The sequence below is a fragment of the Momordica charantia genome (genome assembly GCF_013281855.1).
Source record: "Momordica charantia cultivar OHB3-1 chromosome 1 unlocalized genomic scaffold, Mcharantia_2.0 BLBB01000001.1, whole genome shotgun sequence".
Taxonomy (NCBI): Eukaryota; Viridiplantae; Streptophyta; class Magnoliopsida; order Cucurbitales; family Cucurbitaceae; genus Momordica; species Momordica charantia.
Window position 1 is genome coordinate 15903880 of NW_028275157.1, and position 20682 is coordinate 15924561.

General features: G+C 34.8%; 4 protein-coding genes and 1 long non-coding RNA gene across 6 annotated transcripts; 3 read left to right on the plus strand and 2 right to left on the minus strand.

Annotated features, from left to right (window-relative positions):
* Positions 1–853: 853 nt before the first annotated feature.
* LOC148213342 (uncharacterized) lies at positions 854–3056 on the minus strand. Its single transcript, XR_015788668.1, has 2 exons — positions 2718–3056; positions 854–2625 (listed from the first exon to the last, which is right to left on the minus strand). It is a non-coding gene; the product is annotated as an uncharacterized LOC148213342 (long non-coding RNA).
* LOC111013759 (GDSL-like Lipase/Acylhydrolase family protein) lies at positions 1161–3193 on the plus strand. The gene is made up of 5 exons (XM_022288282.2): positions 1161–1416; positions 1502–1632; positions 1826–2059; positions 2382–2637; positions 2932–3193. Exons 1-5 carry the CDS (start codon positions 1161–1163, stop codon positions 3120–3122), a joined length of 1068 nt encoding a protein of 355 aa, XP_022143974.2. The 3' UTR covers positions 3123–3193.
* Positions 3194–4255: 1062 nt separating this feature from the next.
* On the plus strand, positions 4256–9144 carry EMB175 (Pentatricopeptide repeat (PPR) superfamily protein). Of its 2 annotated transcripts, XM_022288107.2 has the most exons (2): positions 4256–7193; positions 8870–9144. In XM_022288107.2, exons 1-2 carry the CDS (start codon positions 4471–4473, stop codon positions 8871–8873), a joined length of 2727 nt encoding a protein of 908 aa, XP_022143799.1. In that variant the 5' UTR covers positions 4256–4470; the 3' UTR covers positions 8874–9144. The 2 variants fall into 2 exon arrangements, with proteins under 2 accessions (XP_022143799.1, XP_022143798.1); XM_022288106.2 differs by lacking the exon at positions 8870–9144 and having other exon boundaries at positions 4256–7248.
* On the minus strand, positions 7449–11740 carry LOC111013627 (beta-galactosidase 15). Its single transcript, XM_022288109.2, has 18 exons — positions 11552–11740; positions 11353–11448; positions 11164–11276; positions 11003–11069; positions 10828–10920; positions 10594–10737; positions 10391–10479; positions 10187–10292; positions 10008–10095; positions 9796–9914; positions 9564–9722; positions 9275–9477; positions 9080–9186; positions 8868–8980; positions 8563–8781; positions 8255–8466; positions 7837–8113; positions 7449–7729 (listed from the first exon to the last, which is right to left on the minus strand). Exons 1-18 carry the CDS (start codon positions 11723–11725, stop codon positions 7622–7624), a joined length of 2487 nt encoding a protein of 828 aa, XP_022143801.1. The 5' UTR covers positions 11726–11740; the 3' UTR covers positions 7449–7621.
* Positions 11741–16290: 4550 nt separating this feature from the next.
* Positions 16291–19214, plus strand: LOC111013708 (Exostosin family protein). Its single transcript, XM_022288214.2, has 4 exons — positions 16291–16706; positions 16827–17068; positions 17835–18183; positions 18396–19214. Exons 1-4 carry the CDS (start codon positions 16428–16430, stop codon positions 19059–19061), a joined length of 1536 nt encoding a protein of 511 aa, XP_022143906.1. The 5' UTR covers positions 16291–16427; the 3' UTR covers positions 19062–19214.
* Positions 19215–20682: the final 1468 nt, after the last annotated feature.

Genomic DNA, 20682 nt, shown 5'->3' on the forward strand with positions numbered 1-20682 from the left:
AGTGAAAATTATGTAAACGAGTACCAAGTCTAGTGGCTCGTCCAATAGCCTAGGAGCATTATCTAAAAGTATTTTGTGGAGATTATTTTGAGGGCCAAAAAAAAGGAGAGAATATGAAGGAAAAGAAAAAGGTTAACTTAATTAATAAAATATTTATTGTAATTTAAATAATAAATGGATAGGTTTTCTAATTAATTTTTACGAATTTTATTCCGCAACCTATAATACAACAAGTGGATGGAAAGATTTGAATTCATAATTTTTTGAACAAGTGGATGGAAAGATTTGAATTCATAATTTTTTGGTCAGAGATAATTATCGATTATCGTCAAAGTTAAATTCATGTTGCACACTCAACATTGAAATATGATTACAAGTTAAAAAAATTTACATTTTTTTATTTTTACAATTTAAATGCTTCTAAAGTGGTGTCAAGAATAATTGTGCCCTTGACTGATAAATATAATTTAAATAATAAATAAACAAATTCTACTCCACAGCCTACTCATTTACAGACACTTGAAACTTGATTACAATTTTTTACATTTTCTATTTCTAAATGCTTCTAAAATGGTGTCCATAAATGTTCAAAAAATTCATGCAACACGAGTTTATGAGTGTGTTTGTAATATATTAATAAATTTGAGTTTCTATGACATTTTTCTTCAATTTCCTGAAACCTCAATTAATAAGGAAATTTGAAAGTTGCAGAATCCCATTTACTCCATTTGACAGGTTCTTCCATGAAGGTGTAAGAAAAGTTGCAGAAGATAAGTTTTTGCAGCAAAAAGTACTCTTTTAAATTCATTTCAGCATTTATTTGGCTTCCTACCAATTCCAAACAAAGATAATATAACGTTAATGCCCTCCCTTTAATCTTTACAAGTCTTCATAATTCTTACAAAACAATAATAAAAACTTTTTGTTTCTGAAAAGGACTTCAAAAATCTAAGGTGGTGCCATGCCAAACATGCCTCTCCTTGGGGAAATGAGCAAAGCCATGCAAAGAGAGAGTTATGGCAATTTGACCAATGCTCCCAGAAGCAAAATTTGTTCATAAATTCTCTCCCACCTGCCCTCTGCATCTTCATTCACTCTCCCTTCTTCTTCCTCTCTTGCCAAAACCAAAAGGCTTCACCATTTTGGCATTAGAAAGAAAGATGCAGCTTCCTCCCGATGCCGGGGCCGCTGCCTTCTGGATTCCCTTCAGCCTTCTAGCTTTGGTTATTCCGGTAGCTACCGGTGACCCTCTTGTCCCTGCACTCTGCATCTTCGGGGACTCGGTGGTTGACGTCGGAAATAACAACAACCTTCTAACAGTTGTCAAGGCCAACTTTCCTCCTTATGGAAGAGACTTCGTTACTCACACACCAACAGGGAGGTTTTGCAATGGAAAGCTTGCCACTGATTTTACTGGTATGTTTCCATCTTCTTCTTGATATTTTCTTTTCGGTATTCGTCTTCGTCTTCTCCGACGAGCTTGTTTCTGTTTGATGCACAGCCGAATCCCTTGGATTTTCTTCATACCCACCTGCTTATCTGAGCCAAGATGCCACGGGAAACAGGCTTTTAACAGGAGCCAACTTTGCTTCTGCTGCTTCTGGCTTTTATGATGGCACTGCTCAACTCTATGTAACCAATCATCTCTCACCCCCTCTCTAAAACACATAAACCTCTAAGCTTTTAGGACTACTATAATGTTATTTCCTCTCTGTTTTATGTAATGACTTCTGTGTGTTCATCCTTGTGCTAATATCCAAGCTAACGCACAAGGAAAAGTGTTTAGATCTAATGCTTAATGTATCGTGATGCACTGGTTTTGCAGCATGCAATTTCACTAACCCAGCAGTTAAATTACTACAAGGAATATCAGAACAAAGTTGTAAACATGGTGGGAAGAGGGAAAGGCAATTCCATATTCTCTGGTGCAATTCACCTTCTCAGTGCAGGGAGCAGTGATTTCATTCAAAATTACTACGTTAATCCTCTTCTTTACAGAACATACTCACCAGCACAGTTCTCTGACATTCTCATTACATCTTACTCAACCTTCATTCAGGTTTCCCAGTTTCTCTCTCTATTTCTTCTTATTTGCAGACATATAATGCTACTTGAATAGACTAAGAACAAATACCAAAAGGTTCCTTAAATTTTACATATTTTTGGACCATCTCATGTTGACTAAGTTACTAGCTCACTGGTACAAGCCATGATGACCAATTAACAAGGTTATATCCTATGAGGGTTTTTTACATCAATTACCGCTGCATTGGACGGTTGTTTTGATTATAAAAACTTAATCGATTTGTTAAGTAATATTTCTGCCTTTCTTTCCTTGAAAACTAGAAGTACCATTCACATCATGATCTTCACTATGTCAGAACCTATATGGACTGGGAGCAAGGAGAATAGGGGTGACAGGTTTACCTCCATTGGGTTGCTTGCCAGCAGCCATCACCCTCTTTTGTTCTGGTAGCAACCAATGCATCCAAAGGTTAAACCAAGATGCCATAGCGTTCAACACTAAGCTAAAAAGCACATCTCAGAGTTTGCAGAACAAATTCTCTGATCTCAAGCTTGTTGTCTTTGATATATATCAACCTCTTCTGAATATGATCTCAAAGCCTGCAGAAAATGGTACAAATCCTCCTTAAATAGCTTTACACGGAACTTAAATGAAAGAATATGCAAATGCAAACCTTCAAAGTTTCATATACCTCTTTATGTTATTGACTGCTATTCTGATTGAGATGATTCTGTGTTGTTGTTGGTGGAGACTTTTGATGATTTTTCCTTCTCTCTCAGATAATATTATTTCCACCACATCTTATAATTTTCATCAGAAATCACAATGCAGATGAAAAGATTAAAAAAGGACTCATTCTTAGATGGAAACTGACCTTCCAGTTGGAACTTTGAATCATGTGACAGGGTTTTTTGAGTCAAGAAGGGCTTGCTGTGGAACAGGCACAGTGGAGACCTCCCTCCTCTGCAACAGTGGATCAATCGGAACATGCTCGAATGCCACAGGCTACGTTTTCTGGGACGGTTTCCATCCGACCGAATCTGCAAACCAAGTCTTGGCTGGGGACTTAATTTCTCAGGGATTCGCCCTCATCTGAAAGTGTTACTTCTATCAGAATTTGCAATTCTTCTAATACACATTTTATCAAACACCTTGCCTTCGTTCCAACTCTTATCAAACAGTCTCTTTGTGTGTTTGAAATGCTCTGATCGTTAGACTCAAATCCCATATTGGATCTCATAGCACAAAACATGTGAGGAAGAGAGAATAGGAATTGAACAACATGAGATGAAAAACTAATACTAATGGATGAGGCTCTTGGGAAAATCAAAACTTGAGATCAGTTATATCTTCGAACACATTCTTTCGAAATGTGATCGTCCACATTCTGAAAAAACGCCTATTTCTTTTTTTTCATTAGTATTTTTTCAAACCTACATAACAAAAGGAATTGCAACATTAGAGCTTGAAAGATGATAACAAGATCATATAAAACAAGTCTTGAGTTCTGCCTTCTCTTTTCAGTCTTCCTTCCATCCTGAGTCTAATCTCATTTTCAATTGCATTACAAAATTCAATCATATTTGACTTAGAATATGTAAAAGATTTAAAATAATAATCAAAAAACTTTATGCATCTTACTCTATGCTCTAAGTTTTTGCTCAAAATTGTTTCAGAATGGTGATATGATTTATATAATCTTATCAAATATGGATAAATTTTAGTAAGAAAATAAAATACTCCCATTATAATGATTCCTAATCATAATGGGTAGATTTAGAATAATATTTAAATCAAATGTAATTCCAATTCTTAATAAGAAACTTAAATCATATCAAAATCATAAATCATATTAAATCTCATAATTCCAATTTCTAATAGAAAATCTAAAACATATCAAATATTTATCAACTTCACTGAGATGGAGTGATTAAACAATATCAATATTACATGAAATTTTTTACAATATTAAACTAAGGGAGAGGGGTGATTGAACTAATAAAGACATTAGTAATACTTTTGGGTACTGACACTCAAAATCCAGGTTCGAATCCAGAAGTAAAAAATAAAAAATAAAGATATTATTAATTTTAGAATTAACAATCTAAAACGACAGTGAAAGAAAGATAGATTCCTAATGAAACTATCAACTCCTATATAGAGAAGGAAAAGAATAAAAATTTACAATAATTATCTATTAAATATATAAAACCAACCAAATCCACATAACCAGTGGAGCTTAGATGTGGATAAGAGTTCTCAGTTTTTCTTGAAAATAGAGTGGAAGAAGGAAGGCAGAAATAGAATGCAATTATATTCTTTTGGCTTTTAGTCTTTCATTATATGAATTGAGTTAGCTTTTAGTTTAGATTATCAAAACCCAACATTTGGGAACTAAAGAGGAAGAAGAATTTATCAGTTATGGTTGAGGTTGGCGCTTTTGGATGAATGGCATGGCAGCCATTGTTCCACACACTGCAAACGCCATTTTTGCAGTTTCTCTTCTGCCTCCCAGAATTTTGTTTCGGTTTCCTTCTATGCCCACCAGTCCTTCACCTTCAACGGCACCGCCACTTTTATCCACAACTTCTCTCTCGCTCTCTAGTTCAAAGCCCTGTCACGGCCTATTCAATTCCACCTCTCCGACCCAATACCTTACATTCCCTCAATCCGCAGTGTCTAATTCTGAATCCCTTTTCGCTTCACGCCCTGTGGATAACTCTCTCTCTCCGATTACGTCCGGCTTCAATTTGCTTCGCCTATCCACTCGCTACGGTGACGCTGACCTCGCCAGGGCTGTTCATGCTCGCTTTCTTAAGCTCGACGAAGATATCTATCTGGGTAATGCTCTATTTTCGGCTTATCTCAGGTTGGGGCTCGTTCGAGATGCTGATAGAGTCTTTTCTGGCCTTTTTTGTCCCAATGTGGTGTCTTACACGGCGTTGATTTCTGGGTTTTCTAAGTCGAACCGGGAAGATGATGCTGTTGAGCTTTTCTTTGCGATGTTGGACTCAGGCATTGAGCCAAACGAATATACTTTTGTAGCGATTTTGACCGCTTGCAGTCGAAACATGGATTATCAGTTAGGTTCTCAAGTTCATGGCATTGTCATCAAATTGGGGTACATGAGTTGTGTTTTCATTTGCAATGCACTTATGGGATTCTATAGTGAGTGTGGGTTTTTGGAACTTGTACTTAGATTGTTCGACGAAATGCTTGAGAGAGACATCACTTCTTGGAATACTGTCATCTCGAGTGTGGTGAAGGAGTTCAGGTACGATGAAGCGTTCGATTATTTTCGTGGTATGCAGAGGAGTTATGGGCTCAGAGTGGATCATTTCTCTCTTTCTACTCTCTTGACTGCCTCTGCCGGCAGTGTTATGACATTGAAAGGCCAACAACTTCACGCTCTTGCTTTGAAGGTCGGGTTGGAGTCTCATTTGAGTGTCAGCAATGCGCTGATTGGATTCTATACTAAATGTGGGAGAGTGAATGATGTAATGGCTCTGTTTGAGGCAATGCCAATAAGAGATGTTATTACTTGGACAGGAATGATTACGTCGTACATGGAATTTGGAAAGTTGGATTTGGCAGTCGAAGCCTTTAATAAGATGCCGGAGAGGAATTATGTCTCTTATAATGCAGTTTTGGCAGGACTTTCTAAGAACGGAGAATGGTCAAGAGCACTGGAACTTTTCATTGAAATGTTGGAGGAGGGCATGGAAATATCTGATTACACCTTGACTAGCATCATCAATGTTTGTGGGTTGCTCGAGAATTTTAAAGTTAGTCAGCAGATTCAAGGCTTCATCATCAAGTTTGGTATTTTGTCAAATTATTGCATTGAAACAGCATTGGTTGACATGTACACGAGGTGTGGGAGGATGGAGGATGCCAAGAAGATGTTTCATCAGCGTTCATTAGAGAATGACTGCACTGCAATGCTGACATCCATGATTTGTAGGTATGCTCGAAGCGGACAACTAAATGAAGCAATCTCTCTCTTTCACTCTGGTCAATCTGAAGGAGCTATTGTTATGGATGAAGTTGTGTCAACATCAATACTTTCTCTTTGTGGAAGTATAGGCTTTCATGAGATGGGAAAGCAAATGCATTGTCATTCTCTTAAATCGGGTCTTATAACTGATATAGGGGTAGTTAATGCGACAGTTAGCATGTACTCGAAGTGTTGGAATATGGATGATGCCGTCCGAGTATTCAATACAATGAATGCACAAGACATAGTTTCCTGGAATAGTTTAGTTGCTGGACATCTGCTTCATAGGCAGGGTGATAAAGCCTTGGAAATCTGGAAGAAGATGGACAAAACAGGAATAAAACCTGACGATATTACATTTGTTTTGATAATTTCAGCTTACAAACACACAGAATTGAATTTAGTTGATAGCTGTCGTGGTTTATTTGTCTCTATGGAAACTAAATACAATATCAAACCGACTTCAGAGCATTATGCCTCCTTTGTCAGTGTTTTGGGTCGTTGGGGTCTTCTTGAAGAAGCTGAAGAAACAATCAGGAAGATGCCTTTCAAACCAGATGTTTGCGTCTGGCGTGCTTTGCTTGATAGTTGTAGATTCCATAAAAATGAAAGGATGGAAACACTGGCTGGAAAATGCATACTGGCAATGGAACCAAAAGATCCATTTACTTACATACTTAAATCGAATCTATACTCTGCATCAGGGAGATGGCATTATTCCGAAAAGGTGAGAGAGGAGATGCGTGAGAAAGGGTTCCGGAAACACCCAAGTCAGAGCTGGATCGTTCATGAGAACAAAATCCATTCATTTTACACCAGAGACAAGTCTCATCCCCGGGAAAAAGACATTTACAGTGGACTGAATATACTAATCTTGGAGTGCTTAAAAGTTGGTTATGTCCCCAACACGAGTTTTGTTCTTCAAGAAGTAGAGGAACACCAAAAGAAAGAATTCTTGTTCTATCACAGTGGAAAACTTGCAGCAACTTTCGGGATTCTAATGAGCAAGCCGGGAAAGCCAATCCGAATTGTGAAGAATGTCCTTTTGTGTGGGGATTGTCATACCTTCTTGAAATATGTTTCGATGATCACCAGAAGGAAAATATTTCTGAGGGATACTTCCGGGTTTCATTGCTTTGCAAATGGCAAATGCTCATGTAAAGGTTACTGGTAACTATTTTTCACTTTTGATAAATCATCATATATATAATCATAGATCTTCATACTTGGAATCTTATGAAATTATTATATTCTTTTTTAGGAGAAACTGCATCAATGCGTTTGAATAGAGTAGCTTCTGTTGTAAATGTGCTGATTTATGGTATTTAGTAATGATGCTTTTATGTTGTTGAATCAAGTATTCCTTTCAACTGTGAAACTGAGTCATGAAATTGGGGGGTGGGGGACAGAGAGAAGAGAGGATACTGAAGGAAAGAAAGAAGTTATTATTAACATAAGGGGAAACAACAACCAAAGAATAGGGAAAGTTGTACCAAATCTAAAAATCTAAAAAAACAGGGACATTTGTACCAAATCTAAAAACCAAAAAAACAGGGAAAGTTGTATTCAAGCTAAAAACCTAAGAAAACAGGAAAATCCTAACAGGTAACTTCAACTGCGAGCCGATTCGGTTTCTTCTTGCAACCAGTTAGTCCAAGATAACTTTTTGAAACTTCAATGGAACATTTCCTTTTTCCGAGACATGCCTGCAATTCAAGAGAAAAACAACCCATAAAAAACCCACAAAAATACAAAGCCCAAAGAATGTCAACCATTTAACAAATAGGAGATGGGAAATCTTCTCTTCCTCTACCTTTTTTATCACTGAAAAGGCAGTGGAGGAGTCGCAGCTACCCTTCTGGAAATTCTCACAACTGCCACGGGGGTTCCCGAAGCTCACAAACTTGATGTCAGAGATGGTTCTATCATGGCATGACAACTCCAGTGTGCTTCCTTCATAAGGCTTTGCACAGACTTTTCTCACCCGTGTTGTCTGGATATCTATGTCCAATGGCCCCCCACCAAACTCTTCGAACAAAACTAGTGTGTTGTCTCCAGTGTTCTTTAAGTATGAACGTGGGATGTGGTACCTAAATTTTCGAACAGCCATAGTTACGACTCTACTTTCACTTATGAATAAAAGACGATTCTAGGATATTACATAAGCTGTTTAGTATGTTGAAGAGGAAAAGTCAAATTTAATACTGTTCAGAAAAACCGTAAACATATACCATCTTTGACTAGGCTTTCCGCAGTTAGTGACACACTTGCTATCGTAGTAAGCCCCATGGAAGTCACAGTTTGAGGAGCAGCCATTTTCATTTGCTAGATAACTTGGCCAATATCTTCCAATGCTCTTTCCATTAACCCAAGCATGGCCCTTCCCCATGCCTAGCAAATCCACCACCACTGCTTCACGTCCTTTAGGAGTTGGGAAAGTGGTCTATACCAACAAGCAATAATAAATTTACAAACATGTTATACTAACTCCAAAACTTTTAAATTTACAGCAAAGAGGGAAAAGAGGAGAACTTAGTACCTTATACCAAGTGAAATTCTGATTTAATGGAAGGTTGTCAGACAACCACGGCTTTCTGAATTGATGATTAGGATCGAAAAAGTTATATCTTTCACCATCCAAACCAACCTTATAAAACCACTCGTTGTTTGACAAATCTCTCACTGTTTCTCCATCAGCAATCAATTCAACTGGGCCATGAACTCCTACTTCAGAATTCTCAAAGTGTGCTCCATAGTTCTGTATTATCGAATCAAAATTTCCATATGTTTTAGTCAACATCAAAAGGGTTTCTTTCAAATTTAATTTAATTTGTATGTACTTACAGGTAATCCAACTGTGGCACTCAATAGGACAATTTGGTTGGATCCATGCATTAGATTCCTCACTTGCTTCTCAAATGTGAAATCATATTTGCCATTTCGAGCATACTGTGAACCTGAAATTGAATTACGGAGCAAGTTGACAAGTCAAAATCTTATCGCGTAAATCCGATATTTTTCTAATATATAGATGATTACAGAAATAGTGAATTTACCAATGTGATGATTGTTGACAAATGCATGAAGTATATGGCCACGGGTCTGAACTCGCAATTTGATATGTTTTTTGTTAAATAGTGGGTCGGATCCCATAAGATGGAAACTGAAATGGGGCCATGGGGAGAACAATTATAAGTAGAAGATAAAGAGGGTAAAAAGAAACAGAAAGGGAAGGGTTAAGATAAAATTACCCTGTGAATAACCACAAGTAATCACTGGTATCATTTGTGACCAACTTTTGATCAAGAAGGCGATTGGCAGTGAGAACACTCCCATCAACTTCACCATGTAACATGTTTTCTATTTTCTCGTTCCTCCATTCCCATGTTAATGCTTTTTTTACCTTTGCGACACTGCTTGATTTCATCTCCCTTAGTGTTGTTTGAGTATTTACCTGACAGTAACAAACAACTCCTCAGTCACATTACTAACAAGTTGTATATCTAAAGCTTGGGAAAGAGATGAAATGATTTATTTTACCCATGCAGTGTTGTAAGCTTCAGTTTCGCAGTCAGGGAGAATGGTGACAGACCAACCAGGAACAGTGTAGGTTCTGTTTCGGAAGATGATATCCCTGTCACCATTTTCTGCGTTTCCAAAGAAGCAACTCGACTTCCCGTTGAAGGTGTATTCTGTTGCCTGTGACAAATTTAGGTGACAGTCGGTTATTTTTTGAAAAATAATAGAGAGTCTTTTATAGAGAGATACTCACTGTTGTCAAATGGCCATATTCTGTGTGTTTTACATCACCACAGGTCAAAACTTTCTCCATAGACATCAAATGATGATGAAGTTCCTTCAAATGCCCCCACTTTGGCTGGTGTATATTCCCTAAACCAACAACATATTTAAATCAAGATCACATTTTTATTAAATGGGTAGAGTTCCAAAAGTAAAATTTTTAATCATAAGAGTGAAATATACCATATTCGTCTAGAGGTGCATTGTAATCATAAGACGTGGTGATGTATGGACCTCCTGAAGTTCTACCAAAGTTTGTCCCGCCATGATACTAATTAGAAAAGAAATTAAAACGGGTTAAAAATAAGAATGGGAAATTGAAATTAAAGAGAAATTAGTTTTAGGGTAATGTTACTAATTACCATGTAGTAATTTTGTAAGGAGCCACCATATTGGAAGAAACGTCCAACAGCAAATGCAAGGTCCTCAGCTGTTCTCAATGGATCTCTTGATCCCCAATTCTTGAACCTTTTAATTAATTTCCCCAATTATTAGTATGTTATTTTTATTTCTTTTTTATTTTGGGAGAAAATAAAATATAAGAAGTAGAAGTAGTAAAAACAAACCAGCCAGTCCAATTCTCAGTCCAGATTTTGGGACTATTTTTGTTGTTGGGTCTGAATTGGTCACAGTAAAAGCCATTGCACGTATTTATCTGTCAGTGTCAACCAAAAAGTTAAAATATAATATAATTAAAAAATGAAATAAAATAAATAAATAAGAGAAGAAAAAAGGAAACTAGGAAAGGGGCATTATGGTAAATGCATACCATGGGCTGAGGAGCATCGCCTTCTTGACACATCACCCAAGGAACGCTGACGTTGTATGATTGTGCCAGCTCAGCACACCATTTCACATATTCATTTCCAGCCTCTCCGTAGGAGCCTTTGATATTTCCATACTCATTTTCAATCTAATTATAATTTCAATGAATCAGTAATATTTTTATTAAAAAAAAAACTAAAATTATTTTAACAATGAATAAATTTAAAGGAAAAAAGACCTGGGCAAGGATGATGGGTCCTCCTTGGGAAGCAAATAGCTTATTATCCTTCATCTTGTTTACTATTAATGTCGTGAATTTTTGCATCTCAGCCTGATCAAAATAAATCATTATTTATTATTTTCTTTATATGGCTACTAAAATTAAAAAAAAATTTATATTATTACAAACGCACCATGAAAATATCATTCTTGGTCCTGAACTGGATGCCCGGAATGTTATGCAGCCAAACGGGGAACCCTCTGCAAATAAATATATTATTTTTTAATGAAAATTTGATTAAAAATATAATAAATACAAATTAAAAAGAAAAAGAAAAAAGAAATTTAAATTTACCCATAGTTCCACTCAGCACAAACATATGGTCCAATTCTAAGAATAGCATGAAGCCCTTGCTGCTGTATGGTTTGAATAAACTTGACCAAATCATTGTTTCCTGAAAAATCATACTGAAAACAGAAAAAAAAAATGAGACAAATATTATTTTGACAATTTTACTTAGTAATGAAACGACAAAATTAATACCTGGCCTTGTTGAGGCTCATGGGCATTCCAAAATACGTAAGTTTCGATTGCATTAATTCCACCCTCTTTTGCTTTCGTCATCAAAGAGGGCCACATCTAAAAAATAAATAAAAAAAATCATGAACCAATAATATAAAATATATAAAAAAATGATTTTTTTAACGAAGAGATCAATAAAAAAAAAAGAAAAAGAAATTACTCCGGGAGTGCTGCGTGGATAATGGATGGAGCCAGAAATTATAATTTTTCTTTCTCCATCGATTATGAGTGCCCTTCCATCAAAGGTAACTTCCTTGGCAGAAGAACATAAGGCAAGAGCCAATGCCAAAACGACACAGTTTAACAAAACCATTCTTCCACTAAACCAACTCATTTTTTCCACTCTCAATGGATACTCTCACTTTTCTTGAGTTTTCTGTGCTACTGGAACTCCCTATTTATACATAAAATTGGACGGTAAAACTGTAATTATGAATTCTGTTTTAATTGAGTATGGTTTGGATTTTGCTCTGGATTCTGTTTACGAGATATTTTGATTCGGTATATCTATGTTTTAGGTTAGCAGTTAGATTTTGTATTTTGAATTATTTTTAAATTTAATAATTTGTCAAAATTTTATTCATTATTGCGTTGGCCAAATTATAATTATATCAAATTTGAAAATTGTACTTTGATTTTATTTTTTATTTTTAAAATTTTAAGTTAGTTAATAAATATACTCTTTAGAAACACTTCTCCTAGCCAACTTTTAATAACAAAACCCTATATTTCTTTTAATTTGTTTTGAAAGTAGAATATGATTTTTAAAACTATATTAATTAGAATGCAATGCAAATAAAATTATTATATTAAATAAGTTTCCGAGAACAATAATTTTATCAGACTGATTAAACTAAAAAAATAACAAATATGTTTAAGTAAGTAGAACCGCTAAAAATCATATAAAAAAGATTGCGTTCATTATTTTGAAATAGATTTTTATTGAAATCTTAATTATATTAACCATATTAAATTTATGAGGATTTATGTATAGAATCAATGGTTTTGAAAATAAAAAATAGAAACAGTGATCATATGGCTCAAATCATATTTTTTAAGTGGAAGATGGAGATCAAATATTTACTAATAGTTTTGTTTTTCTTTTATTAAATTTACTGTTTTTGAAGTTCACATTATCAAATTTAAATGGGGATATTGATATTTCCATTGGATATTATGTTTTAAATTTAGATGTTTTATTTTAAACTATTTTTACAATATTATTTAAATTTAGTAAATCACAAGATTTTATTGAATATTCTATCTATATGATATCAAATTTGAAAATTACATTTCTAGAATCTGGATCAAAAATTTTAAAATTATGAATGCAGTAGATAACTATTTATTTAAAAAAAATTGTTTACTTGCTACCAAATTATGTACCTATATTTAAGGCCCAATGAAGCGATCCGCCCCGACCCGACCATCCGGTCTGATCCAATTGAGTTGGTCCACCTAAATCAATTTGAAGGAGATTTTTTTCTATAAATAATAAGAGACAATAAAATATGTAAGACGATGTAGGATCTAAAACTAAACTCTTGGTCTAGTCCTCACCCACAAATTTGAAAAGTAAGTTTGTTTACGATTATGGCAGTGGAGAACTTGACCAAAGAAATAAAATTAAGTAAATATTTACTTAACAAATGGATTTTAGGAAATAAAGTTTAGAAGTTTGTTATTTTTCTTTTAAAATTTAAGTTATTTTTCAATTGGTTTCTAATCACTTTAAAGTTTTCATTCCAAGAGATTGAATTTTCAAATAAGCCCTTATTGTCATATATAAAAAGTTTAATTAATTGATATCAATATACTCATTATCTTGAAAATATTCTATATTTTAATTTGAGGAAATAGACATCACTTATAATATGAATGAAAATATTCTATATTTTAATTTGATGAAATAGACATCAGTTATCACTCAAATAAATTTAAAAAAATGAAATTAATTCATATGACTCAGCATAGATAAAAAAATTCTTCATTATTTTAGCAAATCACCCTTTTTTAGTCAAGTAAATTGACCTTTTGAAAATATTGGTAAACTAAAAATGGGCAACTTCATTAAAAAAAAGTCTTACTTTTAAATTCGTAGATTGTCATTTTTTAATATTAAGTAATCATAAGGATTTAATTGAAAAAAAAAACTAATGTACAATATTATAAAGTAAAATAATATTTAAACTTATTTCCAAAATGTAAATTAAGAATATTTATAATAACTACGAGGTCTGAAAACCATAAAATATGATTTAGTTATAAAATTTTAATTATAATTTTGTTGTGTATAAAAAATAATTATCACTTTACTTGAGTTTACATATCGCAAAGGTAGAAATTGTATAAATATAATGTTAATTTGAGCATAAATTCTCAGTGATAATGATGTTTAATACTTTGATATGGGTAATACAATTTAGTCATTGAACTTTAATATGTAACGATTTAGTCTTTATAGTTTAAAATTTTTAGTAATTTAGTTCTTAACAAAAAAAAAATTCTTATTAGAAGTAAACGTCAATTTTTATCATATAACGAGTTCATTTTTGTAATTTTTGAATAAATTTGATCATTCATCGGTTTATTAATCTACATATATAAGAAATTCAATAAAATATTTCACAATAAAAACTAAATTGTTAGAAACTTTAAACTTCAAGAAAGAAATTGTTACGTAGTAAATTTCAGGAACTAAATTGTCACAAATTTGAAAGTAGAGAGACTAATTGTTATTCCAACGAAGGTAGGGAGACAACAAATATTTTTTAACCGATAAAAATATGTTAACTTAAAAGAAGAAACCTACCAATAGTAAAACCACGTCAATAATTTAAGAGTGGTAAATTTGTATTTTAGTGCACACACATATTATTGACAAATAAGAATATTTTTATATAAAGAACCCTACTAATAGTAAAACAATCTCGACCTTATAGAAATTTATCTAAACAATTGATAAGACAAAGAAATGACATTCCCAACTTTTCTTTTAATAGAATAAGTGGGAGTTTAGATTCGAATTCATAACCTCTCTTCAAAAACAGGTGCTAATTATCCGTTAAGTTAAGATAATTATTGAAAATGTGTAGAGGCTTGTTCGACGAGAAATTCAACGAGAGAAAACTCAAGAATTAATGAACTTGTATTTGCATTTATGTACGTGGATGTTACAATCTCTAATGTATAATCCTCTAATTAATTCTCTCAAATGTAAACTTTAATTCAATGGCTGATCTTTGAAGTCTTCGACTTTGAGTTTGTTTGAAGACTTTGACTTGTTGATGAAGTTCTTTGGCTTGTTGATGAAGTTTTTTGGCTTGTGGCTTGATAAAGACTTTGTGAAGTCTTCGGCTTTGCGTTGGTGAAGTATTTCGACTTTGCAGCTTGTGAAGTGCTTCGACTTTGCAGCTTGTTGAAGTTCTTTGGCTAGTTCTTCAGTCAGTTTGACGAAGATTTTGCTGCTTGGGTCTTCCAATTCTTCGGTGACCATCTATTTATAGAGTCTTGGTGGGTTGACAATCGACTTAATGGGCCATCAGCTTGGGCCCAGTCTCGAGTTTTGATCAATTTAATTTCTTGATTTAAAAATTAATTTAGGACACGTGTAAATTTGTGATTGGTCCTAAATATAATTTTAATTTTGTTACGTGGCATTTAGTGATTAGCGGAAATTTCTCTGTCAACGAGGCTATAGAACAAGAAATGAGAATAAGATTGATAATGTTGTTAAAAAAAATTGAACTATAAGCTTTAAAAATTTTGAGGTGAGTCCAATTGTGATCTAAACCGGAACTCTTTTTGATCGAAGATATATGTTTTAAACAAGTTGGTGTTTGGTTGACGTACTCTAGGTTTTTATTTATTTATTTATTTAATTAATTAATTAATTAATTAATTAAGGATATCTTGCTTTTCAGGTTATTAGAGAATATATGTTTCATGGGATAGTTAATGTGCTACCATATATTCTGGCACTCTGACTTAAACTGACGGTGGCCACCACCAGTTTCCGATGCGGCGGTGCCGGTGCGTTTAATGCCTTAGTAATGACCAGGATTAACTCAACTTAATTAATCACCACCAAATTAACATCACACCCTTAAATTTAATTAATCTTCGGTATTATATATCTCCAATAAAACATACATATACACACACATACGCTTTTTCTCTTCCCACTTTCAAAGAATTGTTTAAATTCATCCAAAAATGAATTAATTTAAAACCTCGTTTTAGACAATGAATCTTGAATCTGGTACCTCAATTAAAATTAGTATATATTTCCAATTAAGAGGTTTTGTCAGTTCGATATCCCACCCCACGTGTTAAAAGAAGAAAAGTCACGAATCCTATATTTTTTTTATTGGATCAACAACATTAATTCATTCATATCTCCATATCAAGAACACCAATTTATTGTAATTTATGTTCTCCTTCGTTTGATTTGAAAAATATAATAACAAAAAGAAAGAGAAAAAAAAGGCCCTGTTAAAGCTTTGGACTTCACTGCCCCATTTGAGAAGTAAATGAGAGGTGGCATGCACGAGAGAGAGAGAAACAAAAAGCTGTCTCTCTCTCTCTCTCTCTCTCTCTTGGAAAAGAGGCATCGGATATTATGATATGGTCAAAAATACATTTAAGAATCTTAAACAAAACCTTACAAACCCATTAATTAGTATAGTATGTTATTTATATTTCATCATTTTGTTTAAACTAAATTAAATATCATAGAACCAAATCAGTTGAATGGAAAACGTTGAATAGTAAATGAAAGCGAGAGAGGTGTAATTACATGGAAAGACGAGGGGTATAATGGGAATAACTAAAGATTGCATGAAGAAAAATAACAAGTAAAGAAAACAGCTTGACGCTTGGCACTGATGATGCAACTATTTATGGCCACAGCCACAACACAATCTGTAAAAAAAAAACCCAAATTTTTTTCTCTCTCTCTGCTTTCTCATCCTTTTTAACATGCCAATCCATTAACTCTGCAACCAGTTTTCTCCCAAATTCCATTTTTTACAGAGATGAAGTTGCCAATATCTGTGCTTCCTCTCATCGCTCTTACTTGTCTTCTTGTTTTTTTGGGTCCTCGGTTCTCGTCGGAGTGGGGCTCTGCTTCCTCCGAAACAGAGGATTTCCGTTCAAATACGACGGCGCCGCCGCAGCCCGATCAGACCGTGGAGAAAAAACGACTACAGCCACCTATCTCTTATTACTCTGTTTCGAACCACTCTGTTTTTTCTTCTTCTCCTCCGCCACCACAACCGATCAATGAAAAACAGAACAGTGTTCTGCAAATTCCTGTAAGATTCTGTTTCGATTTCTCTATCTGCATGTATATTTCGGTAATTCAGTGAGAAAAATTGCAGGGTTTTGGAAAGTGTTAATTAAGCTGATCTGGATGTGTAATAATATCTGAACAGAACACGACAGTCAACGAAGGTTTGGGAGAAACCGCCATTAATGAAGTGAGAAGAAATGTTTCTTCAGATGGGGCGGCGGTGAAAGCCAGAAGGCAGAGGGAATTTACGAAATTGGAGAGAATCGAAGCGGGGCTTAGAAGAGCGAGAGCCGCCATTAGAGAGGCCAAGTTCCAAAACCAAACCCAGGATCCTGATTTTGTTCCGGCTGGGCCAATGTATTGGAATGCCAAAGCATTTCATAGGTAAAGTTTACTTTTTTTTTTTTTTTTTTTGATGTGGATGGAATATTTGAATTTAGTAATTTCTTTTATGGTAAATTATAGAGGGATTTCTTGCTGTTTTTTGTCTATTTCATTGTTGGCATTTCCTAAAGTTTCAGTTTCTTCTTGGGACTTATAACTTGTTTGTTCTTCCAATAACACTGTCATTAATGGGATTGAAATTGGTCAACAAAATGCAATGATGCCTATTATTTTGTTATTGTTTAACTTTCCATCCAATTTTAAGTGCTATTTTCTTGTTTGAACTTTAGTTTTCCATTAACTATTTATTGAAATTCAAATCGGACATTTGATCTATTATACACGTCTTGAAATATTTGTCCATGAAAGAAATGAATAAAACACATGCTTATACTGAATACCAATGACATTAAAAGTTCAATAAAAAAATAGAAAAATACTTTAGCTCTCAACAGTTGTCTTTACTACTACCGTGTTCTTACCATCATTGAAAATTTGACAGCATATAACTAATTAACTTCTATAAAAAGTTATTGATTTTGCATCTCTCTTCATCCTTCAATGATAAGTAGGAAGTATCTTTCTTACTATTAAGGAGTCAAGTATTTCTCTTTCAAATAGAAATATTTTTCATATTGTTTTGGTTAGGATCCATGACCTTGTTCGAAGATTCGAATATCCACCTGACGTGATGTTGAGCTAAAAGAAAGTAAAATCACAAATCCATTAGTTAAAAAAATGACCCCAAAACTCACTGCAATTGCAGGAGCTACTTGGAAATGGAGAAAGAGCTGAAGATCTTTGTGTATGAAGAAGGGGAGCCTCCCCTGTTTCACAATGGCCCCTGCAAGAGCATCTACTCGACCGAAGGCAATTTCATCAATGCCATCGAAATGGACTCCCGCTTTCGAACCAAAGATCCCGACAAGGCCAATCTCTTCTTCCTCCCCGTAAGCGTGGCCATGCTTGTTCGGTTCGTGTACGTCTCCAACTCTCATGATTTCTCTCCAATTCGACACACCGTCGTTGATTATGTCAATGTCATCGGAACCAAACACCCCTTCTGGAATCGCACACTCGGCGCTGATCATTTCATGCTCTCGTGCCACGATTGGGTAAAAACCGAAAAACTACTTCTTTACTTTAAAATTCAATGTTTTATTCCGCTCGATTGGCAATGGTTTGGGGTCTCTTGGTGGGTGGGTGAATTTATTATCAAAACCTTCGATGTCTCTTAGATCTGGGCTTTGTGGTGGGGGTGCGGGTGCCTTAAAAAAGAATTCAATGTTTTATTCATATTCCCATTTGTGTTTTTTGTTGGAGTCAGGGCCCAGAGGCTTCAAAATCAGTTCCCCATTTGTACAAAAACTCAATCAGAGTCCTCTGCAATGCCAACACTTCCGAGGGCTTCAACCCCTCCAAGGACGTATCCTTCCCTGAAATCAATCTCCAGACGGGTTTCTTAACCGGATTTCTTGGCGGCCCGTCTCCATCCCGCCGCCCGATTCTGGCATTCTTCGCCGGAGGCCTCCACGGCCCGATAAGGCCAATTCTAATCCAGCAGTGGGAGAATCGAGACGACGACATCCGAGTCCACCAGTACCTCCCCAAAGGAGTGTCTTACATGGAGATGATGAGGAAGAGCAAATTCTGCCTCTGCCCCAGCGGATATGAAGTTGCCAGCCCCAGAATCGTGGAGGCCATCTACACCGGCTGCGTTCCGGTCCTGATTTCCGACCACTACGTCCCGCCGTTCAGCGACGTCCTCAACTGGAAATCGTTCTCCGTCCAAGTCCCCGTCCGGGACATCCCCAATTTGAAGACGATCCTCACCGGAATTTCGACGCGGCAGTATCTCAGAATGTACCGGAGAGTGGTCAACGTGCGGCGGCACTTTGAAGTCAACTCTCCGGCCAAGAGATTTGATGTGTACCACATGATCCTGCACTCTGTGTGGCTGAGGAGACTCAATCTTGGAGTGCGCCAATCGTGACCGTTGGAGTTGGTTTTTGATCAATTTGTATACATATTCATATTCTTATTTCTCTTCTAAATTGTTTATATTTTGTTTTCGTAATTTTTTGTTCTATGCGTTCTCTAATTTGATTGGGAGTTGAATTCATGGTAGGTAGTTGGGTCGTGATCATTTTGTTTTGTTGGTTCTTCTTAGAATAGTTTATAGCCCATTTTAAGAAAAATTCACAAGATTTTGTTTTGACTGTGAGTTGCTTGTGAAAAAAATTGCCCGATAAATAAATAAAAAAAATTGCCCGATAAATAAATATTAGGGAGAAGAAAATTAAACGTCGGATTTATATTTGTTCATTCCGTGTGGACTATCTCTGCTACCGTTGCAGGTTCTACTAAAATATTTACAAGTCTCATTTTTTCTCTATTTTTCCTCACATAGAAAATGCTCACGAATTGCTCTACAAGTCTTTCAAACTATCGAACGGATGCACAAGTATTTAACTTTCAAATTTTCACTTCTCGAAGAATTTTCACGATTCTCTATCTGTGCACATCAATAAAATGACCAATTTATCTCTATCTCTATTTATAATAGATGGTATAATAAAAACTAAAATTATGCACACCAATAAAATGACTAATCTATCTCAAAAAGAAAAAAATCTCAAATTAAATAGAACAAGGCATAATCTCAACAGTGCTTTCGCTCTCGTTAACTATTGTATATGGAATTTTGTGAGGCATCAATTTTCACTTTAACAAAATATTTCTTAAACAAAAGATTCTTCTCAATTTTCACTTTAACAAAATATTTCTTAAACAAAAGATTCTTCTCATTTGTTTTAACCACGGACAAACTAAATATTTCGAAAGTGAGAAAGAGGTCTGAGAGAAAAATGTTCAAATTTATTCTGATATAACCATGAATACTTTTTGACAATGTGGAAAATGTACTGAATTAGCATTAGAAAGAAAACTAAACTCATCTAAACTATGCAACGAAGCTTTGGAAATATGTGGTGAATGAGCCAATATGCCATGAATTTGTACGCCTTTTGTGTCAAATGAATTTCATCCCAACTGATTCTTTCATTAGGGTCTGAGCAAACTGGTACTCCAGGAAGTCCACACATTTGCATTAAGTTGAAGTCATAATCATCTCCAATCCCACAACAAGACTTTTGCAAGGATGTTTCATCAAATCCTGTTAGAGATATACGACATCGATTTAATTAGATATGTAATAATTCTATAAAAATAAACATATAAGATTGTCAAGTAGCATATCAAGTAAGGATGCACGTCGAAGAACCCACAAAAGTGCATTATAATAATCAGCATATACGATCATGACATTTGGGTTATCCTTTCCCAATGATCTAATAGCATGTTTTAGATGCTTATTGTGATAATTTGCAAGATTGTTCAAATCCTTCAAACAGTGAAGCTCATCATAAGCGGTAGAATTCTTGGTTTGAAATCCAGTAAGATAGATTGGTAGACAACCTATTGGAAAGTTTCCTGGCACAATAACTCGAGTAGCGCCATAACTTATGACTTTCTACAAACAAACCATTACGAAAAGAAAAAATATATAAATATATATAAGAACTTCTAATTCATATAAAGCAAAAACGTAGTTC

Excerpts from the sequence above, each read along its gene's own strand:
- EMB175 (XM_022288107.2), top strand. The coding sequence starts at position 4,471 with ATGAATGGCATGGCAGCCATTGTTCCACACACTGCAAACGCCATTTTT.
- LOC111013627 (XM_022288109.2), bottom strand. The coding sequence starts at position 11,725 with ATGAGTTGGTTTAGTGGAAGAATGGTTTTGTTAAACTGTGTCGTTTTG. Across the intron at positions 10,293-10,390 it reads ACTGAGAATTGGACTGGCTG|GTTCAAGAATTGGGGATCAA; the intron begins GTTTGTTTTTAC and ends ATTAATTAAAAG. Across the intron at positions 9,723-9,795 it reads AATATGGCCATTTGACAACA|GCAACAGAATACACCTTCAA; the intron begins GTGAGTATCTCT and ends AATTTGTCACAG.
- LOC111013708 (XM_022288214.2), top strand. The coding sequence starts at position 16,428 with ATGAAGTTGCCAATATCTGTGCTTCCTCTCATCGCTCTTACTTGTCTT. Across the intron at positions 17,069-17,834 it reads AATGCCAAAGCATTTCATAG|GAGCTACTTGGAAATGGAGA; the intron begins GTAAAGTTTACT and ends CTGCAATTGCAG. Across the intron at positions 18,184-18,395 it reads TGCTCTCGTGCCACGATTGG|GGCCCAGAGGCTTCAAAATC; the intron begins GTAAAAACCGAA and ends TGTTGGAGTCAG.
- LOC111013759 (XM_022288282.2), top strand. The coding sequence starts at position 1,161 with ATGCAGCTTCCTCCCGATGCCGGGGCCGCTGCCTTCTGGATTCCCTTC. Across the intron at positions 1,417-1,501 it reads GCTTGCCACTGATTTTACTG|CCGAATCCCTTGGATTTTCT; the intron begins GTATGTTTCCAT and ends TTTGATGCACAG. Across the intron at positions 2,060-2,381 it reads CTTACTCAACCTTCATTCAG|AACCTATATGGACTGGGAGC; the intron begins GTTTCCCAGTTT and ends TCACTATGTCAG.